Genomic DNA, 22,399 nt, shown 5'->3' with positions numbered 1-22,399 from the left:
GTTAACACGACTGCAGCCCCCAACAGGAGAGGGAAAACTGCTCAAAAGGGGCAGCAGCCTGACTCTTTGCTGCTGCCCCTGACAGGAGCTGTCTCCCAGCCCTGCAAGTAGAGGAGAACTGGGAATCAGGCAGCAACTCCCCTCTGCTTACAGGGCCAGTAAACTGACCAGGGCAGCAGCCCTAGTCAGTTTCCTGGCTCCAAAGGAGTGGAGGGGAGCTGGGAGCCAGGCTGCCTCTGTTTCTCTGCTTCACTCCACTGGCTAGAGCTAAGGATACTGACCAAGGCTGCTGCCTTGGTCAGTTTTCCCAGTGTGCCAGGAGAAGGGGAGCTGGGAGCCAGGCTGCCTCTTGGTTACTGTCTCCCTGCCACTTGCAGGAGCCAGGAAACTGACCAGCTCATGGCTAGTCAGTTTCCTGGGTCCCACAAGTGGGGGAGAGACAAGAACAAGTGTGCCTTCTGGTTTGCAGCTCCCTGCCACTCAAGGGCTGGAAACTGACCAGCCCTCGTGGGCTGGTTTGTTTCTGGGCTCCAGCAAGCCCGGGGGAGCTGGGAACCAGGCAGTAGCCTGGCTCCCATCTCTCCTTCAAATTGTGTGAAAATCTGAGTTACACAGGCACTGCACGAATGCAACCCCCACATATCTTGGGGTTTTACTGTATTCTGGATATTCTGACAATGAGACAGTGGAGACTTTTCACTCAGTTTGTCTAGACTGAGGAAAACCTTTGAGGTTAGGTTGGGTTAGTTAACACATTTTAAAAACTTACCCTGGATCCACACACAATTGTTTGTTTCTATTTTAGGAATCCTGACTTACAACATGCAATTCAGTTATCAGCCACAGAAGGATGCTACTTTTGGATATGGAGAATTTGTCTGGCTTCATCTATTAGAGTAATGAGTGCACAACAGCTCACTCTGCTTTCCTTTTAGTAATTAATTCACTTTGCACCTCCCATCCCCAGATATCTATTTCCAGAGACCTCACGAACCAATGCATACCATCTTCTCCTCTTCTACAGCTCAAAGTGTCTGTGCTGCAAATTCAATGAAATATTAATAAGATTCACTGAAGTTTACAAAACTGATCAAAGGTCAATCCTAATGTTTTCAAACAAAAGAACAGTTTCAGAAGTTCCCTTTTTAAGGGCTTTTAAAAACAAAGTCAGAGGCGAACTACCATCTGCACAGGCTGGACATCCTCTCCTAATCCCCTCTATGTTAGTAGTGTCTATGTTAGGAAGACATGCAACCAAACTGTACAGTAAACGGGTTTGTGCTGCTGCAGTGAATGTGTCAGTAGAACCTTTGAAGGGTCTGATTTTGGGTTCATTTGCAGAAATAGAAATTACATGCACTGCACAGCAAATTTTTAGGAAGACTGGGTACTTTCTAATAACAACCCACAGACCTGCTGTAACACCACATTAACAGTGGACTACCGACCATTTTTAAAAATGATAATATACCACAGAAGCAGCGAGGGGCTTTGTTTTTCAGAACCAAGAGGCTTCTTTGAGATTCTTGATTTTCAAGACTTGACCACACATTTTTAATAACAGGAAAGGGACACCGAGAGTAGGGTAAGGATGAATGAGAATTAAAAACCAAGGAGCAACTTTCCAATTAAACTGCGTTGCAGCTTCCATAGCAGTTTTATTTAAGAGTATAATGTTAGAAAAAAAAAAAAAAAAAAAGACCTGAAACCAAAGAACTCTCATCTGGCTTGGCTCTAGAGCCATTCATATTTCAGGAAAAAAAAGCCAAGACAACAAGAAATTTTCCCAACAGGCAGTTTATTCCATTAAACTACAAGTTTATATCTTTCAGTTTATTCTTAATCCAAGCTAATTTAACTGTGCATACTATCATTACCTATATTTTACATGCACAACCCACCAGCCAGTCTGACTACCACTAAGCTCTTGATCCTAATATCATCAAGAGTAAGTCTATAAAGCAATCTAAATCTACAGTTGTGGGACTCAAGTCAGTTGATCTACATCAAGGAACCATGGCTTGTGTATCAATATATTTTAACTCTGGGTTAAGGACTTTTGGAACTGTTCTCAAATATTGGACTTTAGTTCCCATGTTATGGTGCAGAGACCAAGTCAAAGGAACCATATCCTAGAGTGCCTAGCGCACACCCCAGGGTCAATGGTTTAGCTTTACAAAAGCATTGCACTGAAGGAAACCTGCATTGCCCACCCTGTTTCCTAACTGCGATGGTGCTACTGATGCTACTGATTCAGGGGTCCATAAGAAGTACACAACTGCATTGTTTGCAGTTGGAGAAGGCTTTGTACTGAACTGCCACCTACTCAGAGAATTGGGTTTCCCCTCTGGGCTGAGTCACATCAGCATGAAAATGCCTAGGTGCTCCTGTTCTGGGAGTTACTAGGCATCAGGCTTCAGACCTGTCAAACTAGTTAAACTTTGATTCTTAATTTTTAAAATGGGCCATTCCATGAAGGCAGTTTGGTTGGTTGGTATTTTTATGTTTATGTTTGTTTTGAAGTTTGACATAAAATATGGCTGTCATAGAAGAAACTCCCCACCACCTGTGATGGGGTTCAGGCATCCCCAAGCGCTGTCCCCAGCCCGCAGGCAGGAGTGACTCTCACTCAGCAGGTAGAACAGGAAGTCTGTCAGGCGACAGAGGCACAGCTCAGTACAGAGGTGTCAGTACAGCCAGCAGAGACAGTCATTCCAACCCACCCTGGGGAGAGGAGCCCAAGGGGTGCCCCTCTGGGGTCTAGCTTCCTCCCCTAGCCAGGCTGGCTGCCCTCCAACTCCCTCTCCCCCACCTTCTAACTGCCACCTCCGATTCAAACCCAGCTCCGCTCCCCCCTGCTCCCTAGTGTTACCTGCCAGCTCAGGGTACAGCCCCAGGGGTCATCCTTAGCCGCTGGGAGCTGCTCTGCCTGTGACACACACATCCGGCCTGAGCCTCACATGCACTCCCCCTACTCCATCACACCACCCCCTCTGCCGCTGGCTGTAGAGCAGCGAAACACGTCCCCAATGCATACAGAGCAGTGTGCTCCAGCACCCCCCATCTCTGCTCCTGCCACACCCCAGGAAGCACACATACGAGATCCCTGAAGGGCTGTGGGGAGTTCTGGGGCTTGCTCCCGCTCACTACCCTGACACTGTATGCAGCCCCATGGAAGGCAAGGGCAGCCCAGGAGTAAGGGCCAGTGAGCAGATGGTGACGTAGCAGCCCGAAGGGAGTGGGGAGCAGCATAACTTCCAGGCCAGTGTGGATGAAGAAGGGATGATTCCAACGCCCCCGCAGCAAAGAGGAGCTGCCGCTGCCACAAGAGGAGCACAGGAGTAGGGCGCTTCCAGCCCCTGCCCTGCCTGCAGTGCTGCTCCTCTGCACCTCGGAACTTGAATACGTACCGAAAACTTTCAGGCCCAGTCAGGCCAGGACCACGCGCACAGAGGAAAGCTATCGGAAACAGACCCCACACCACAGCTTAACACAGCCCCAGACTCTCCAGGGTCTCGGGAGCAGCATTCCCTGGAAACTGAGAGCTTAGGCAGCCACCCAGCTGATTAGCAGAGCACCTGCAGCTGGCAGCATGTTTCTACTGGCAATGCGCGTCCGTGTGTCTTGGTGCACACAAAATTTATTTCACCCGTGGATGGAAAAGAAAATTAGAGAGAACACTTTTTGGGACCCTAGATTAACAGAATGAGGAGTTGGAGCCCGAGCTCAGGCTCCAAGTCCTGTGTAGACATACATCAACTGGTCATCTGTTCCACAGGCTATATCACCAGTGTCAAATGGATTACCTCAGCTGTCTTTCAAACAAACATTTAGAATCCCTTTGTTGTGGGATGATGGGCAGGGAACTACGTGGCACACAATTTCTCTCTCTATTCTATTCATTATTTTGTATGCCTCTATCACAGCCGTTTGAATCTTCTGTCAACCTTAATAAAATTTCCCAATCTCTTCATCAGGAATTTGTATTTTCCTGTCTCGAATAATTTGTTGCCTATCTCTCAGCTTGATATCTTCTGCAGTCTTTTTCCAACAGGTGGTGAGGAATGAAAACATTCCATTTGATGGTGTGCCATCAATTTATATATTGGCATTAAAATTTTTACAGTACACAGAACTAGATAAAGAAAAATGCTAGGATTTTTTCCTGACCTCCACTGCAAATTGTCAGACATTTTCACTGAGTTGACTGCCATGCTATGACTTAAATAAGTGTTCACTTAGAAGCCAATGGAGCACCTGAGTAGATCAGGTATTTTGCCTTTATTCACAGTTAATTTCACCTTTCAGTCTGTGTCCCAGATATCTTGGTTCAGTTCTCTCTACCTGAAGTTCTCTAGTCTTTACCATCTTTATATTTTGCCATTTTAATACTTTACAGGAGCTGAAAAAAAGGTGTATGCAAGGGTGTTGTAGCTGTGTTGCTCCTAGGGTAAGAGTGTTGGTGAGTTAGTATCTTTTACTGGACTTCTGTTGTGAAAGAGCAAGCTACAGAGCTCTTTTTCCAATAAAGATACTACTGTGCCCACTGTGTCTTTGGAAAAAAATGAAGTCAAACAGCAGTCGTACTAAAAACCCTTACAGCCCCCCCACTGTTCACCTTTCGCCATGTTGAAAATTGATTGTTCTAGTTCTTTTGTTTCTGATCCATGACCAAACTTACCTATGAGACTATTAGCCTCTGTGAGGAGCTTTATCAAAGGCTTTGTGAAAGTTAGAACTACCAGCTAGCTGTTGTCCATGTTTTTCCTTTTTTGGACAAGTTCAAAGATCTGTACTAGATTAAATGGGAGCATCCTCCCCTTACAGATGTTTTGCAGCTTTGTTCCTATGTAGGTATTTGTTTTAGAATCTTGACAACTAGACCCACTCTACAGATTTTAATAAAGATGGGTAGGTCACTCGCTGTGCTCAAGTACAGAAGCAGATTTTAAATGAGTTTACCTGTTTGTTGGCATTTTAGTCATGTTACTTCAGATTCCTGCTCTCGTTACCACATGGCAGCAAGAAAGAAAGGATATTCTGCTGAGCATTTGTACCCTTTTTTAGAAGGCACAAAGTCCTATTTTGTAACCCTTTCCATTCAGAGCATATGTAACACAGGGACTGATAGAATGGATCAGACCCATCTCTAACAGTGACCAATATTTGAGGCTTCAGAGGACAGTGAACAAATTCCATAGACTGTATTTATCAGACTCTGTCCTCCTTAAAAGTTCCCCGCCCCCTGCCAACCAGCCCATGTACACAGATGTTTAAGCCCTGAAGAATGAGGGTTTATATCCCTTCTGAAATTTCTTCTTGCCACAATTCTGGACATTTTTCCCATATACAGATTCAATCCTTTGAATCATGCTAAATTCTTAGCTTTAAAAAAAAAAAAAAAACCAAAACACACACAAAACTACTTGTGGCAGTGAGTTCCAAAGTTCAGTTACACATTTAATTGAATATCCCCTGAAGCTTGTAAAAGGACAAGGAGACTAGGAGGCTCCCAGGCAAGATGAAGTTGTACATGCTGCAGAGGCATCTGTGTGTCATTCATGCTCTCCTCCCACCCACTGCCCCCCAACAGATGCAGCTGGTACAGTCTCAGTAATCCCAGTGTAGCTGGAACTACAGCTTGGATGAGGGCTAGCTGGTTGAAGCTGAGCATAGATAGCACTGGTGAGCTGAGGCATTCAGCAGTGATAGCAAGAGTTGAGATCTGTCCTCATATACAGGATTCTACCCCATCCTGTTAGTGAAGTGTACAGCCTAATGTCTCTCTTGTATTCCTGTTGCTTTTATATTAAGCAGCAGCAGACAAAATGCTTTTTCCTCTTCTCTTAGTTAGGAGATGAAAACTTCTATACATGGAACTCAGAGCAGCTCCTTTGGACTGCATTACTACAGTGCACTCTACTTGTGGGTTATACCTGACAAGAGTTGGAAGCTTCAAATAATGCAGAATACAGGTGGGATCATCTCCTCAGTAGTGCTTCTTACCTACCCAGAGAAGGATGCTGTTGATATAATAAGTCCTGATTTGAAGATTTCAGAAAGATAGTGAATCCACCACTTCCTTTGGTAGTTTTTTCCAATCACACACTGTTAAATGTTTGTCTTTTTCCTAATTCAAAAGTAAAGGAAGAAATTTTTAAGTACTGATTCTTATTATGTCCTTCCCTTTTTGGTTACAAAAAGAAAATTCTAACAACTAATGCTATCTGTGAAAGTGCTTAGACAGTAATCAAATCTCCTCCTGATCCTCTTTCCCATATGCTAAAGGGATTTAAGCCACTCCAGCTGTCAAATTTTCTTTGGTTCTTCTACAGTTTGACATCCCTTTTACAAAAGCTGACAGCAGAATACAGTGTTCCAGCATCAAGCTCACCAATGCGTCATACGAAGGTAAAAGCAGCTCCCTGCTCCCACTCATTACTTTTGTTTTTACATCCAAGGATCAGAGTAGCAGTCTTTGTCACAGCATTGCACTGGGAATCTACACGGAGATATGTTTCTATTGGGATCCTATTTTCAAGGTTGCCTCTTTCCAGGAAAGTCCTGCATCCCAACAGTTCCCAAACTGCCAGATGTGTACCTCTGATGGTACGTAAAGTGATGCCCCATCCACTCCCTTCACAACTTTTTAAGAAGGTGGCAGGTGAACCAGTGATGTTTGGGAGACACTGCTCTATTCTTGCAAGAAGAGTTTGCATTCTTTAGGTAGTCATTTGCCACTCCAGTCTTCTTCTCATCCATAAGTTTTTGCAGCAGTGATTTTATGCATACATATAATTGATGCAAAAATTGAACACTGCAGCCCTATAAGAATGGATCTTTGTGGCTCTCCATTAAATCCCATTTCAACAATTCCCCCAGTGGTGTTGAGATATCAGTTAGCCAGCTGTTCACCTATTTAATCGTTTGATATTGTTTAGCGCTATTTCTTTAAAAAAAAAAAAATCAGAGTGCTTCATGAAGTCCAAGATATTACAAAAGTCGAGTAGTTTAAATCACATACTGCCTTGCTGTCCAAATTTAGGAAAACAGGTCTCAATGCAACTTAAGGACAGAAGCTGTTTTCTTGGCCTAAGCAGTGGGCTATGATATAGCATGGCACACTGGTTTTCTGGTAAAAATGTCAAGATCACTCCCAAAATGTGTAATGGACATAGCTGACCTATGTTGTGACAGGCACTTCAGGTGTATGTGGGAGACAGAACACTGCAGGAAAAGGCAATCCAACAGTTTGCATCTAGCCTGATGAATCTTTGTATAGAAGTCCTGACACTGAGTGTCATGCAAGTTTATCATCTTTCACTGAATTGAAGAACATCTTGAATACCTACCTGCTCAAGATGGCAGACCACTATTGCAGTTGGAGGTGCCAATCAAGTGTGACTAAAACAGTTGTATCTCTTCCATATTCACAATACAAGCATTAAATGTGAGTTAGATGTCTTACTCAAAGGAAAAGAACTGAAAACATGAGGCAAAACCTGTCTACTTGACACACTGGACTACTGACTTTCCATGACCACCTAAAAAAGTCAAGACCAGCAGTAACCTAATCAACCAAGAAAGGAGCTTGAGGATAAGCCTTTTAGATGCGTCCCCTCAACTCCTTTGAACTCCTCCTACTTTCTAGTTCTTACATTCCCTGGCTGGAACAGAAGAGAGCAGATACACCCATAAGAGCAGAGGCTATATAACAAACACTCTGGTTCTGGGAAACAACTGCCTATTTGTACAAGTTGACCCTCCCTAGTCCGGCACCCTTGGGACCGCACTGGTGCCAAAACCAGAGAATTGGCTGAATCATGGGAGGTCAGTATTGTCCAGCAGCATTACCAACACTTCCACTGCTTACTGGGCTCTTAGAAGACATTTAAGGGTAAATTACAGCTAAACAGCTAAGAGCACTAAGAGCCAGGACTAGTGACTAAACAAAAGCGGAGAGTACGGGAAACTTGGCCACACACGTGATTAGTGGACATCTGGCTAACTACAATCATGTTGGACCACAAATGTTGCCAGATGAGAGAGGTTCAACCTGTACTCACATTTGTAAAATGACACTCTGGCCTGCAACAATATTGGGCTTCTGGAAAGGCAGTGCCTGTTTGGACCACAAGTATCCAGTTACTGTACTAAAAAAAGTTAACTGGCGGGGGGAGTCAGGAAGCACCCCCCCCCCCCAAGTTAATCTGCTAAATCCCAGAGCCCAGTAAGAGTAGAGATCTACTGAAGGTGCATGGATATTATGAATATGTAAAGATAACATTTTCAACCTAGTTACCATGGTAATTAGCCTTCTTTCCAGGAGTACTGCTAGCAGTACAGTCCCCAGGGAAGTGGGCGGAGGATTTCTAATTCTAAACAAGGAATAGAGAACTGTTTGCCTAAAGCAAAGATCAGAATGAGATTCCAAATTGAGAAAATGGTGCAAACTGAACTCTCAATTTCGTTTCTCTAGGGTTCTACAGCAGAAACATTACACAAGCTTGCTGTCAATGCCACCTTAACCAGGAATTCAAAAAAAACCCAGGTGCGGACAACTTCCTCAAAACAAACCAATAACCTAGTCCATTTCAACAAACTTTTAGTGGAAATGGCATTGCCCTTATGTTTTATGCGGTCTCTTGGAACTAAGGCCAAGTCTACACTAGGAGGAAAAATAAAAAAAATCTATTTTAGATATGCAAATCCAGCTAGGAGAATTGCATAGCTAGAGTCAGTTAATCTAAAGATCAATTTTTGCAGGTGTTCCACTAGGCAACTAAATCGAACCCTGTGCAATCTTCTCATAAGTCTAGATGTAGCCTAAGACTAAAAGCTTTCAGGAACTCATTTAAAAATCTCAAAGCACACTTAAAACCTAAGCTGGGTACACAAAGTGTGGGGTGGGGTCCACTGGGGGCTGTGAAATTTTGTAAGGAGGGGGAGCACAGCAGGATTATCTGCTGAGTCTCAGGCTCATCCATCTCATTAAAAGTGTTGAAATTTTACTGTTTTTATTTGTGTGTCTCACACACACACACCCCTCAATTAAAGTTTCTACATTCCACATACTTATTTTCTCATGTGCTATAAGGGTTCCCCAGTCCACCTTTGTATGAACATAACCTGCACTTCCATTGGTTTGGATTACACTAGACAGGCTGGGGGGCTCTGTTAACTGCAGGGATGAGAAGTGGGGGCCAACATAAAAAGTTTGCTCACCCTTGACCTAGGGTACGCAGCTTAGTTTCTTACTCAATCAGTTTTGGAAAAAAATGTTTTTTTAGGTGGACTCTGCCTTTTCACACTCCCTGAACACTTTCTTGGACCTATGCTGCCAGTGGCTGGGGTGTAGAGAACAGAAACAACGTAAGATAGGGACTGAAGCAGTCACAGCACCAAGATCTCTATTATATCCTTACCTCAATGCATGCACCATGGCTGAGAAGATGACGTTAATGCCGCAATGGGCTTGCTTGTTAGCGTCTTACTGCACAAACTACACTGGCTGGAGCAACCCATGAGTAGGAACGTGCACAAGACACGACAAAAACTAAGATTAACTAGTGCTGCCACAGCAACGCTAGAATGGCTGCATTGCCCACATTTCACTGTCAGGAACACTGTCCCAGAGATTAAAAACATCACCCTAAATGAGCAGCAAGTGGTAGCCTCTCCACGACTTTTGTTAAAAAGTTTTGCATGATGACGGAGGAGGACTATATACCTATAACTTCCACTGCTATATGCAGTGGTGTTGTAGACATATTGGTTCCAAAACATCAGACAGTCAAGGTGAGTGAAGTAATATTTTTACTGGACCAACTTTTGTTGGTGAAAGACAAGCTTTCAAGCCTTTAAGCTATGCAGAGCTGAAGAAGAATTTTGCGTAGCTGAAAGTTTGTCTCTCTCACGAGCAGAAGTTGGACCAACGAGATTAGCTCACACACCCTGACAGGCTAACTTTGTCCCTGTGATACAGACAGGAAAAGGATCAGTTGGGAAAAGCTAAAACTCATCCTTCTCAGAAAGATCTCTTAAGCAATGGCTTGAATAAAGAGTCCTCAGAGGTTCAAAAATGAACCAACTAACTTTGCCAGCACCAATGTGAAATCCCACAGCAAGAGTGTTTTGCTTGCCTATGGCAATCTTTAATCAGTTCTTTGAGAAGTTTTGTAACAGACGATAGTTAAGAGTTCTCTGAGAGGACAACCCCAAAATGTTTAATATTTCAGTTCTGTATTCGGAAAAAGAACAAGTGATAACCATACTCTAGTTATTTCTTTCTTCCTTTTGAGTCAAATTTCAAACCCATGTATGGAATTCAGACTACAACCAAGACACAAAATGGCTGACCATCTAACTAAAGTAAAAGTATCAGCGATATGTATATCAAAAGCTGCCAATTTCAAAATAAATGACTCAGATGGGTATCTTGAATGGTCCTTCTATAAGTTTGCTCCTTCCCTGCAGAGTTCCCAAAAAGCAACATTAAGCAACAAATTCACACATTCCAAGATCAGAAGGAATAAGCAAGATCATCTACATGGACTTCCTGTAAATATTAGCCACATTACTTCTCCCAAAAAATTTCTTTGGCAGCTTTTTTTTTTTTTTTTTTTTTGGAAAAAATCCAATCTTGATTTTAAGATGGTCAGTAACGGAGATTCCACTGTGACTTTTGGTATTTTATTTCAATTGGTTATCCTAATTACCTGTCTTCATAACTATGATGTGCTCTTGTTATGGTAAAAGATTTCACAACCACTTAAATAGGTAGAATGCTACCAGGTCTCATCTTGCAACCTCTTTTCAGTGTGCAAACACAACAGCTAGAAGGCACACACTTTGGACTGCCTTCTTTTCACTGAACAGATTCTGTCATGTCATTACTCTGCCTCTGATTGGGAGAGATCTAGATTTAAACAAACAGGTTACAACTCAAGCCAAATAAGACTGATGTGATGCTTGTTCAGTAGCAGAAAACCAGAAGAAGTGTTATCAGCACAATTATTAAAGGAGCATGCCTAGCTTCCACTGAAATTGATTATAGCTGCTTGACTTATTGGCTTCTCATTGTAGGAGTGACAACATGAGAACATTAATGAGCTACAGTCAGCCAAGAGAGCTATCCCTTCTAACGCAAACTCACAACCTTTACTAAAACAGTGTTCCCTGTAAGCTGAGCAGTTAGGCAGCCATTCAGGAGAGAGTCAAATGCTGCTCCACTGATTAGTGTCCACAGCCTCCCACAACTGGTGCACGTAAAATTTCTTTCACATATGGATGGCAAAAATTAGAGAACATTGAGCTAGACCTTTGTCCCTTCTAGTTAAAGTACTTGCGATGAAATCTAGTTAAGACTGCACTCAGAAGCCTCAATCATTGCAGAATGCTGCTGCTATTTATTGTAGAGGTTTCACAGAGCACCTCTCAAAGCAGTGAGCTGAACTGCTCAAGTGTCTGCAACAGCTCCTTGTTCATTTCCCAATTCAGTCTGAAGTGCTGGCAATTACTTTGGTTGTTTTGGTAAAACGCTAGCAGCGCAGCTGGAGCTTCAGAGAAAGGCGTGAAAAACAACAACTCTCAATCTTGCACTACTATTTACATACTATATTAATACAGTACAGTTAAAGCTGTGCAAGTCAGCTCCTGCCTAGCCTCACCACATGAAAAGCGGATGCAGATCATCATTAAAGGGTTTTATATATTGACAGTTATTTCCATCTGCAAAGGGTCAAACTGTACTGGCAGTGGGTATCAATATACAGCTGCATCCACTTTTACCACCGTAACTATTAACAATATATCAAAACGAAAAAATTATAGTTATAAAAACTGTGTGTAATCCAGGCCTTACTACAAAAAATGGAGGTGGGGGAAGACGTTGGAAACACCACAACTGTATGAAAGAGTTAATGGAAAACACAGTGACTGAGAAGAGAAATTTCAAATGTGTCATTTCAGCTGAAATGTATTTCTTCACTCTCTTGGTAAATGTTTTCAGCCATCTACAATAAACTCTTTCATATCGGGCAGCCGGGCCTTGGAAGTTGCCAGATATTCAAATATTCTGGATAACAGAGATAATAATACCTAGCAATGCACAACACTAAAAAAAACCAAGACGAGATATTAAGAAACAAGCCAAAATATATGCAGAATACTTAATTTACCAACACTAGTATTGTACACTGTAAACTTACTCAGTGTTCACTATATTTATTTGCGTTTACTTTTACTATATGGTACTTATGGAAAACATTACTAAAATTTTCTTACGGTTAAAATCCTGCTTATTTGAGAATTCCAGATGATAGAATGCCAGATATTGAAAGAGTCTACTATACCTTTGTTAGTAGTACTTTAGAAGGTCAAAAGACCTCTTGAAGAAGTATGTTAAGGAGGGACTTGGAAGAGGAGAGAGAAAGCACGACAAGCTGACTTAAGGGCAAATCTACGCTATGGGGACTAGTTGATTTAAGCTACACAAACTGAGTTGTGTCAGTAGCATTATTCGAACTGCCATAGCTTAGACCTACTTGGTGCTGGCTGACAGAAGAAGCTAGAGATTCCCCTTACTCATCTCATTGTGCTGGAGCAGCCTGAACAGGAGAATGACCAACAGTTAATTTAGTAGGTCTTCACTAGACTGCTAAATCCAACTCCTGTGGATCAACTGCTGTGGCAAGGTGGAAACAAGGTCTGAAAAAGGGGAGGTGTTTAGGAATAAGGGACTGTAGACAAAGAGGCTCAGAAGCTAACATGATGGACTTCCAAGGCTTCTCTGATAAAATAAAGTGGCAACGGACTTGGACTTTTATTTTAGTTTAAAAGCAACTTACTTAAACCTAAGGAACTTAATGTAAAGTGTGTGGGTGGAAGGTGGGAGGAGGAGGACTTTCTTAAAAGCTTGTGCCTCTGCAACCCTATTTTCAGAAAGCTGGCTAGTGCGGACATGCACATGTGCTGCATTATGCAACGCGAGGACACTACAGACTGACTAGAGCTAGGTGCTGATGTTTGAAGCTTGGAACTAAGTTGTAGAGGAAGTTCATACTAACCTTTACAAATGTTAACAATCTCATCCATCTGATTAACTAAAGATAAAAACAACACACACACACACACGCACAAACTTGAGATATGCCCTAAAAGTGATAGAGAAGCATGTCTCAGGCCAAGTGGATGGTGAAAGATAGGTCCATCCAGACAGTTACAAACCTTTCCAGAGAACAAAATGACTGAAAATTTACCATAGAAGGTAAAGGAAAGCTTAAAAGATCTGAAGACAGACTTACTGTGGTCAGACCAGCATGCAAAAAAAAAAAAAAAAAAAAAATCAGAGGAGAATTTGAGAGCATGGTGTGCTGAGGTGTTGACAAATTGGACAAACACATGACCAAAAAGCATGCAGCGTCACTTTTTACTATGAGTGACTCAAGGAAAGCGAAGACTGCAATATTAAGACATTTGCTGGAAAAAAAAAAAACCACACAAAAAAACCAAACCATTTTATGTAAGAAGTGCTGCTGTAGCGGTGTTAGTGCCAGGATATTCAAGAGTCATGGTGGGTGAGGTAATATCTTTTATGGGATCAACTCACCCATGGAAGTTGGTCCCATAAAAGATATTAGCTACTTTACTCCCCTCCAACCCCATCTCTAAAACCATGCTCAGGATTTGGCACTCACAGTGCCTAAGGAATGTGTAGGTGCTCCGAAACTGCCTGTCAAAGGGTGCAGATTTCTAACCTGTGTACTGATAAAAGACAGCACACAAGTTTGACAGATCCTGAACTTTGACTCATTACAAAGATGTTTTTGCATCCATATGAGAGAGACAGGTTTCATAGGGAAGGTAGCTATTTTTAAAGGAATGTCTAGCTTCGTACAATTGTTTTAAGTCTTGCTGCAGCCAAGATAAATATCAGGGCTTGCGCAGATCCTAGAAATTACATTAAGGAAAAACTAACAAGATTTGGAGGTGTGTAAATGGGCTGAAGAAACAGACTAGAGAGGGGAACTGAAGATACAAAGGTTAAGAGACAGGGGAGGCCAGAGTAACTGACAAGGGATGAAGAAAGTTCATTTACATGATTTTTAGATTCAGATGATGCCAAAGGACCCTTTAAACCCTGGAAAAAAAGATCAGATAGCAGGCTATTTAAAGGGCAATTGATAGTCCAACACCTCCATCATTAGAGTCAATTGGGGTGTTCTTATTGTCAGTTTCTGACCTATTGGAGAGCTCTCAGAGCAGGGACCCTACTTTTGGCCACTTGTTCCCTACAGCAATCTTCAAGAGTTTGGGGTTGATTTACTTTGTTTAACTGAACACCCTATTAAGCATTCCCATCTAAACATCCAGAAATGAAATAATGATGACTGTTCTAATATTTTATATCTTACCCCAATTCAGAACTGCTATTATATTCTATAAATAATTTCAACCTGAAACGATAATGCTCTGTTGTCATGCCCACTAGGTGATATTCAGAAAGAGGATGAAGCTTGGTACAATAAATCATCTTACTTGCAGGAGGAAGGCAAACATTTCTGAGCAACTGCCTTCCAAGGAGGTACAGATTTGACACTGGTCTCAACAAGTAAATGTTGTACTTCTAAAGTACAAACCTGGCAATTTGAACATCGTAAGTCTCAGATAGTAAGTTATTATACACCCTAAGTATTATAAAACTTCAAGTCTTGGTTTCTCTGAGAGTCACAGTAGGATCATACAGATTTGTCTTTATATTAGCTGAACAGATACAGTATTTTACCTGTTTTATATTAAAAATAAGCCTTTTATCCCATACCTAGATTTTGTTTTTTTTCTGAAGCCTTTAAGGTTTTCAAACACGAGAAGTTGAGGCCGAATGGTCTAAAGAGACCCCCGACCCCACACACATACTGCTCCTCATATATTTACCTACTTGTGGTGCAACATCAGGGAAAAAAAAAAGTCTAGAAGAAAAACAATACATGGGAATAGCATGAAAAAAAAATTAAGACACCCTAGACATGTCAAATGTTGATAAACCTCACTCTTCATAATCAAAACGTTTACTTTAACTGAGCAATAATATTTTCAAACATCTTCCATGACAACTCACTGCTCTAGCTGCTGAAAAGTCTAAAGTTTCTCACTTATTTTAAATCTCACTCTGGAAGAAATACTTGATCAAAGAACATACTGAGCAGCAACCATTTTCAGCTATATTTAGGTGCTGCTATGATGTCACTTGTGATTGACAGTGCTTCCCCACGCCTTCTAAAATTCTATTTTATTTAAAAGTGAGTTCTGTGACAGCTATACACACTTGAATGTCATTGTGAGCGTAGTTTGGAGCAGCTATAAAACCCTGAAAACTTACACCATTCACATCATGAAATAAAATTATTTGTATAGCAAACAATTCAGATGTTCTAAAACACAGTAAGACTATGGAATGAAAGAAATGGAAGTGACCTCCAGAGTCTTCAAGTCCCACTCTCTGCACGCACTGCAAGCCCAAGCATCATCTAGCACATCCCTGGCAGGTGTTTAGCTAATCTGCTCTTAAACATCTCCAGCGCTGGAGATTCCACAAACCCCCAGGCCATTTATGCCCCCACTTAAACACTCTGACAGAAAGTTTCTCCTAATGTCCAACCCAAACGCCTCCTGGCTGCCATGGAAGCCCATCGCTGCTCATCAGATAAGGGGTTTTTGCAAGCCTAACGAACACAGTGCCAATACAAGACGCCATCAGCTCCCTCTGCCCACTGAACTACCTACCTCCTTCCACACTGAACTCCCGGTGCGCTCGCAGCGCATTGGCTCCAGGACACGGGCCCACCCCCACCTCAGGGGCTCCGAGCTCCCCGGGCAGCCGCCGGTGGCGCTGCACGCCGGAAAGCGCCGGCGGCTCGCCCGGGGGAGGGAAGCGGGAGAAGAGGCCGCCCTCCCACCGCGGCACGCGTCCGAGGGACACCCCTCCCTGCGCCGCCCGCGCCCGGCCCGACACACGCCAGGGCCCGGGGCGGGAGCAGGACCGGGCACCGCCGCCCTGCGGCTCCCAGCCCGCCCGCGGCTCGCGTCCCTCACGGAGGGAAGCGCCGCCCCGGCCCCGGCCCCGGCCCCGGCCCCGGCTCCGGCTCCGACTCCGAGCGGGGTGTGGCCCCCGGAACGCGGGCCCGTGGCGCCGCACGAGGGGGTGGGCCCCACGGGGACGGCGGGCCCCACGCACGTACTGTACCTGCAGGCCCGGCTCGCTCGCGCCTCGCTAACGCCGCTTCCTACTCCCGGACCCCCCGAGCTGCGGCAGCGAACGGCAACAGGCGGGGCAGAGCGTGCGCGCTCACAGGACTAGACAGGACCACACGTGCGCGTCTCCGCCAGAGGAGCCAATCAGTGCAGTGAACGCAAGGGCTGCCGGGAAACGGGGCTATAAAAGCCCGGGAGCTATTTACGTTGTGCCCCCTCTTGCGTCTACAGGCGTCTTTGCGCTTGCGCACTCGGCCCGAGCAGGAGGGAGGGGCGCATTGCGGGGATGGGCGCTCCTGGGGTCTCCTAGCAACGGTAGAGGAGGGGCCGCCGCCCGAGCGGGTTGGTTTTGCCTGGCGCTTGGGGTCGACAGCCTGGGCGGGGTTAAGGCTGCGGGGGAGGGGCGCCGTCCCGGGCGAGGCGAGCTCCGCGCAGGCGCAGTGGGGTGGCGCGGCGGCCATGTCGGTGGCGGAGGACCCGGTGCAGCGCGAGATCCACCAGGACTGGGCCAACCGCGAGTACATCGAGGTGATCACCAGCTCCATCAAGAAGATCGCGGACTTCCTCAACTCCTTCGGTGCGTGCGCGGCGCGGCCCGGCCCGCCGCGGCCCGGCCCGGCTCTCCTGTCGATCCGCGGCGCCCGGCCCGGCCCCCCCCACCTCAGTCCGCGGCGCCCGGCCCGGCCCCGCTCCCGGCCCCCCCCCCCCCACCTCAGTCCGCGGCGCCCGGCCCGGCCCCGCTCCCGGCCCCCCCCCCCCCACCTCAGTCCGCGGCGCCCGGCCCGGCCCCGCTCCCGGCCCCCCCCCCCCCACCTCAGTCCGCGGCGCCCGGCCCGGCCCCGCTCCCGGCCCCCCCCCCCCACCTCAGTCCGCGGCGCCCGGCCCGGCCCCGCTCCCGGCCCCCCCCCCACCTCAGTCCGCGGCGCCCGGCCCGGCCCCGCTCCCGGCCCCCCCCCCCACCTCAGTCCGCGGCGCCCGGCCCGGCCCCGCTCCCGGCCCCCCCCCCCCCCACCTCAGTCCGCGGCGCCCGGCCCGGCCCCGCTCCCGGCCCCCCCCCCCCCCACCTCAGTCCGCGGCGCCCGGCCCGGCCCCGCTCCCGGCCCCCCCCCCCCCCACCTCAGTCCGCGGCGCCCGGCCCGGCCCCGCTCCCGGCCCCCCCCCCCCCCACCTCAGTCCGCGGCGCCCGGCCCGGCCCCGCTCCCGGCCCCCCCCCCCCCCCTCAGTCCGCGGCGCCCGGCCCGGCCCCGCTCCCGGCCCCCCGTGCCCTCGGCTCCAGCCCGACTCCGTCCGGTCCGGTTGCGTTTCCAACCTGGCCCTCCCAGTTGTCGTCCCGCGCGGTTCGGCTCCCGCCCGGCCTAGGCCGCCCCCCCCCCGCCGTTCGGGTCGCGTCCTCGCCCCCTTGCCCACGCACACCCACGCCCGCCGTGGGGCTCGGTGGAGGCCTGGCTGGGCTCCTGTCCCGACCAGGCCCCGCGGCCCGAGCCTGGCGCAGCGCCTGACCGCCCCTTCTCCCGCAGACATGTCCTGCCGCTCTCGCCTGGCCACTCTCAACGAGAAGCTGACAGCGCTGGAGCGACGGATCGAGTACATTGAGGCCAGGGTGAGGGCGGGCGGGGATCTGCCCTCTTGGTAGCTGGGGCCGGGCCACACGAGAGCCCGGCCCCGCCTGTGGCCCCAGCGGTGTTTACCCCTCTGCAGTGGCTATGGCCTTGCTGTGCCCAGCTGCCAGCCAGAGCCCCACTGCCTACTTGTCTCTCTGGGGCAGCAGCGCAGGCACCCTGGTTACGCTCAGACAGCAGTGCTGGAGATCCTGCTTGCCTGCCGCGGTTTCCCATGCGCATCCCCCAGTCCATACGCTGGCGTGGCATTGGTTTCAGCCAGCTGGGCTAGAGAGGAACCTAGAGCCTGGTGCACGTGCAGCACTTTGCTGTGTGGGGTGACTCGTGCCCAGCTCCGGGCAAGCTGGTTCACTTCCCCCAGCGGGCAGAAAGCTAGCCCTTGGCAACCACCCCTTGCTGAGCAGGCTGTGCTCCTTTGGCAGGTAACGAAGGGCGAAACTCTGACATAACTGCAGAAGACTGGTGGGGAGCTGACCCAGAGAAGATTGTGCAGCTGTGCCAGAGCTGACTGTTGGGCATCTGCTTTCTTCATTACTTCTCACTGTTGACAGGACTTTGGCTTGTTTCTGCCCTGGGATGCCATATCCCTGTCTTGGGTGTGTGGCTCCAGGGTGACTCCAGAGGAAATTGATAAAAATGAGCTTGTTGAATTTGGTGATTTTTAAGCAGACAGATTCATGGAGCTGTCAAATACTGAGTCCCTTAATCTTTCTCCAATTCCCAGCTGTGCATGTAGACCTCCTACATTTTGTAACTACAAAATCTCTATGGCCAAAGGTCTCTTTCCAGGAAGAAAACTTCTGGGAGCTGCCTGGCTGAGGAAGTGAGTGTCCCTGCTGTTTGTAGGTTGTTCTGCAGGTGGCTTCAGTTTTTAGCAACTGCTGTAACTTGTATCTCTTAGCAAAAATGTCTAGCGTATCTTACCTTCCAGTCTGCAAGCAGAGCAGTAGATGTGCAATGTCTGTTGAGGGGGATGGGGCAAGGAAATAATGTGCCAAGATCAGCTCTCTGGGCAGGGTGGGGTTTTGGAGTTTTCTGTGTCTTTTGTATTCTGTGGTGTCACATGGAGGGTTTCTCCCACTGGCGTTTCAACAATAAACTGTCTCTGCTGACAGGGTGTGAGCTGATCTATAGCTGGAGTGCATCGTCCGAGCTGCCAGGATGCAGGGACAGGAGCATGGCTGTGGAGTGCAGATGGGCAAGAGGAGTTACAACGACCTGTTGTTGTAGCAGGTGCAGTTGCCTCTTCCTGTTCTTCTCCCTTCCTCCACCAATTCCTGCACCAGGGAGCTCTTCTCCTCCCCATACCTCTCCTAAAAGGATCCTAGCTTTTCTGTGGTTAAACTTCCTCTCCCAAATTTTTGGCCAAAGGCCTTTGACTGAGGCTTACCTCTAGTCTTCCCTCCATTCGTGTATCTGGGTGGAGTTCCTCTGGGCCATGTGTGCTGGCCCCTTGACACCTTTCAGGACATTGGATGCTGTCTGAGGTCCTCTGCTCAGTGTCTCCCTTCAGGTTCCTTACTCTTGACCCTCATACCTGTCCCTGTTTTCTGTTTTGTTCTGACCCCTACTCATTTGTGTGCTGGGTCCAGCCCTTAGACTGAGGGAGGTGCCTTTGGCCATGGGCAGGCTTGTGCCTGCCTACCTCCTAGAACCCAATAGGATCCCTCTATTATAGCGTCTGGCCTGTCTTTTATTAGTAGAAGTATAATAGAAAGTTTGGAGGCATCATCAGTACTGAGACTGGACTAATCTACAGCAAGATCTGGATGAGTAGAGTCCTAAAAATGTTATAGAACTTCATCCCACAAAAGTGCAAAGCATTTAAGTCTTGATGATAAGAATTTCTCTCACAACCTGTGGGCTCCTTGGTCAGAAGTGACAAAGGAGGAGAAAGACCTAGATGTGCTGGTCAACTGCAGGATGACCATGAGCCATGGGTGCAAAAAAGGCAAATACAATCCTAGGATGCACCAGTTAAGGCATATCCAGTGGTGAGAGGAGTATTAATGCTGTTGTACAAGACATGGATGACCCCTCCTCCCCTACCCACCGAGGCTGAGAAGGAGATATGTCCTGCATTTTCACACAGACTGTTCACGTCCAAGATTCACAGTCAGCCCTTGGTTCAATTACTTTGTTCATTTAGCCATCCTCTTCATTGGCTGGCATGGGGAGAGAGAGGAGACCAGTCCCTGTAATCTCAGCTGCCCCACTGTATGGTTCAGAAATGGGCCAGACTCCTTTCCAAATTAGTCCTTTCCCTCTGGTGTCTCACTGTCCAGATCAACTCTCCTTGGTAAAGTTATGGGGAACCCATTCCTTCCCTCTCTTTTGGGTTCCAGCCTGGGAACCCTGTATATAGCAGCTGTCTGTAATGTCCCTTGAATTAGCTAATGATAGGTAGAGGTACACATCTCATAGAGCTGGACAGGCCCACAGGAGGTCATTCAGTCTGGCCCACTGCCCTCTAGGCAAGGCCAAGCACCATGCCTAACAGATTTTTTTTTTCTTTTTTAAATCTATTTGCCCAAGGCTCCTAAATGGCAACCTCAAGGACTGTGCTCACAAACCTGGGTTTAGCAGGCTGGTGCTCAAACCACTGAGCTACCCCTCCCACCAGGGCATTTCCTGACAGCCCCTCTCCTCAGCACCTTCTTTTTCTATACTGCAGGCCTTAGAAACCACAAAGAAAGGGCTAGCTAATAGGACAGTAAAAAACATGATGTCACCATGTTACTCCATGGTATGCTTCCACCTCGAATGCTGCATGAAGGTTTGGTTGCTTTGTCTCAAAACTTTGGGAATTTGGAGGGAAAAATAAAGAAAAGGGACAAGAAAAATTCTTAGGAGTAAAGAACAGCTTTTATCTAAGGAGATGGAAAAAGCTTGGTGGAAAAGAGATGACTAAAGTATGCTAGAGGACTACAGAATCATGAATGTTATGGAAAAAGTGATTAGGCAAGTGTGCTTTTTAATTTAAACCCCTTTGCATAACATGAGAACTAGGAATTAATAGGCCCCCAGGTTTAAAACAAAAGGAATTGGCTCTTCAGACAATGCACAGTATACATGTGGAACTCAGTGCCAGGGGATGCTATGAAGACCAAAACTACAACCGGGTTCAAAAAAGTAGGTAAGTTCATGGAGCTATCAAAGAGGATAGTTCATCAGTGGTTCTTAGCCAAGATGGTCAGCAATGCAAGCCCATGCTGTAGGAGTCCTCAGACCTCTGCTAGAAGCTGAGACTGGGTGATGGGATGGATCACTCAGAATGGCCCATGTCTAGTCATTTCCCCTAAGCCATCCTCACTGGCTGCTCTTGGAAAACATGATGGGTTAAATCAGAGAAGTCCTCTCCAGCTTGTCCTCTGGTGTGCTGATCAAGCCACTGACACCCTCTAGGCAAGGGCTTGCCATCACCCTGCTTGGCTGGGCCAGAAGCTCTGGTCTTCCCCATCTGAGGAACAGAGCTGGGGTTTACTGACCAGTTGCAGAGCAATAAAGACCCTGAGTCAGTTCAGCTCTGGGCTCAGCATGCAGGAAATCAACCCCCAAAACGGACCAAAACCCCAAACAAATCTATCGTACCCTGTGTGAAAGTTTTGTATGGAGAAAGCTCATAAGTGTTTGCTTCTTTTTTCAATAAAAGATTAAAAGTGGTTGCCACCCCACCTGGGCTTGCGTTACACGGCTTGATACTAAACAAAAATGTCAAGTATAAAAAGTGGGATTTAAGTGGTTGCAAATGAAAACCGCTCAAACTTACTAACTTAAGCACCCTCTAATTCTAATATACTAAGAAACTTGTTGCATGCAAGTTCTTACTCTAAACAGTTGTTTTAAACATCTCTTCCAGAAGCTAAGCAGCCTCCTAGTTTGGATCTGATCCTTTTTCCTGTTCAATCTTAGATGTTTCCAGCAGGCATCTTAAGTGGTAAGTCAGGTGGGCTCTGTGTATGGCAAGTGCCCCTATAGTCTGCTGAAACAAGAATAATTTTTTCAAAACTGCCAAAACACCAAAGACTTCATTATTCACCCCGCTTTCCTCTTCATAGTGACAGTTCTGAATAGTGACATAAAGCAGCTGTAATGTGGCTTGTATAGAAAAACGAAGTGACTAAACTGTAGTGGCTTGCTGACATTAGGTTGTTTTTTATTGACCAAATAAAAAGTGTTCTAATATCAATGAAATTTTGCCATTTATCTTGAAATGTGAGACAAGGTGTATGTTATGAATCCTAGATGCTGAATGAGCAATAGCAGGTCAAGTCTCCCTTGACATGAAAGAGGGCAACTCTTGTAACAAGCTGTCTGACTGGGAGGTGGAATTGCCTTGATTTTTAGTGTCATACATAGTCTGAAAACTACTCTGCTCTGAATTACGAGTGATATTAATACATATGAATTTGAAAAACATGAATTTCTAGATGTTAATAGTGGCTGTCAATGAAGTATACTGCCTGGGGGACATGGGGTTGGTTTTTTTTTCCCCCCAACTTTTTCCCACCAATTTGCTCTCTGGAGTC

At 46.6% G+C, this 22,399-nt stretch overlaps 2 protein-coding genes across 2 annotated transcripts in view; one reads left to right on the top strand and one right to left on the bottom strand.

The window, feature by feature from the left end:
• The window catches only part of RHOA (ras homolog family member A), a 54,880-nt gene extending 38,488 nt beyond the window's left edge, over positions 1 to 16,392 (bottom strand). The window contains exon 1 of the mRNA XM_075006101.1: positions 16,244 to 16,392. The gene's annotated coding sequence lies outside the window, so the exon portion shown is untranslated. The remainder of the gene's footprint in view (positions 1 to 16,243) is intronic.
• A 268-nt stretch (positions 16,393 to 16,660) lies between these two features.
• On the top strand, positions 16,661 to 18,982 carry BRK1 (BRICK1 subunit of SCAR/WAVE actin nucleating complex). Its single transcript, XM_075006102.1, has 3 exons — positions 16,661 to 16,828; positions 17,769 to 17,851; positions 18,293 to 18,982. The coding sequence occupies exons 1-3, from the start codon at positions 16,711 to 16,713 to the stop codon at positions 18,317 to 18,319; spliced, it is 228 nt and encodes a 75-aa protein (XP_074862203.1). The 5' UTR covers positions 16,661 to 16,710; the 3' UTR covers positions 18,320 to 18,982.
• The last annotated feature ends 3,417 nt before the right edge of the window (positions 18,983 to 22,399 follow it).

The sequence above is a fragment of the Carettochelys insculpta genome, chromosome 11 (genome assembly GCF_033958435.1).
Source record: "Carettochelys insculpta isolate YL-2023 chromosome 11, ASM3395843v1, whole genome shotgun sequence".
NCBI lineage: Eukaryota > Metazoa > Chordata > Testudines > Carettochelyidae > Carettochelys > Carettochelys insculpta.
Note: the sequence above shows the minus strand (reverse complement) of the source record. Positions and strands in the feature narration are given on the sequence as shown.

Coding starts and splice junctions, on each gene's coding strand:
- BRK1 (XM_075006102.1), top strand. CDS start 16,711: ATGTCGGTGGCGGAGGACCCGGTGCAGCGCGAGATCCACCAGGACTGG. Junction 16,829..17,768: donor GGACTTCCTCAACTCCTTCG/GTGCGTGCGCGG, acceptor CTTCTCCCGCAG/ACATGTCCTGCCGCTCTCGC. Junction 17,852..18,292: donor TCGAGTACATTGAGGCCAGG/GTGAGGGCGGGC, acceptor CTCCTTTGGCAG/GTAACGAAGGGCGAAACTCT.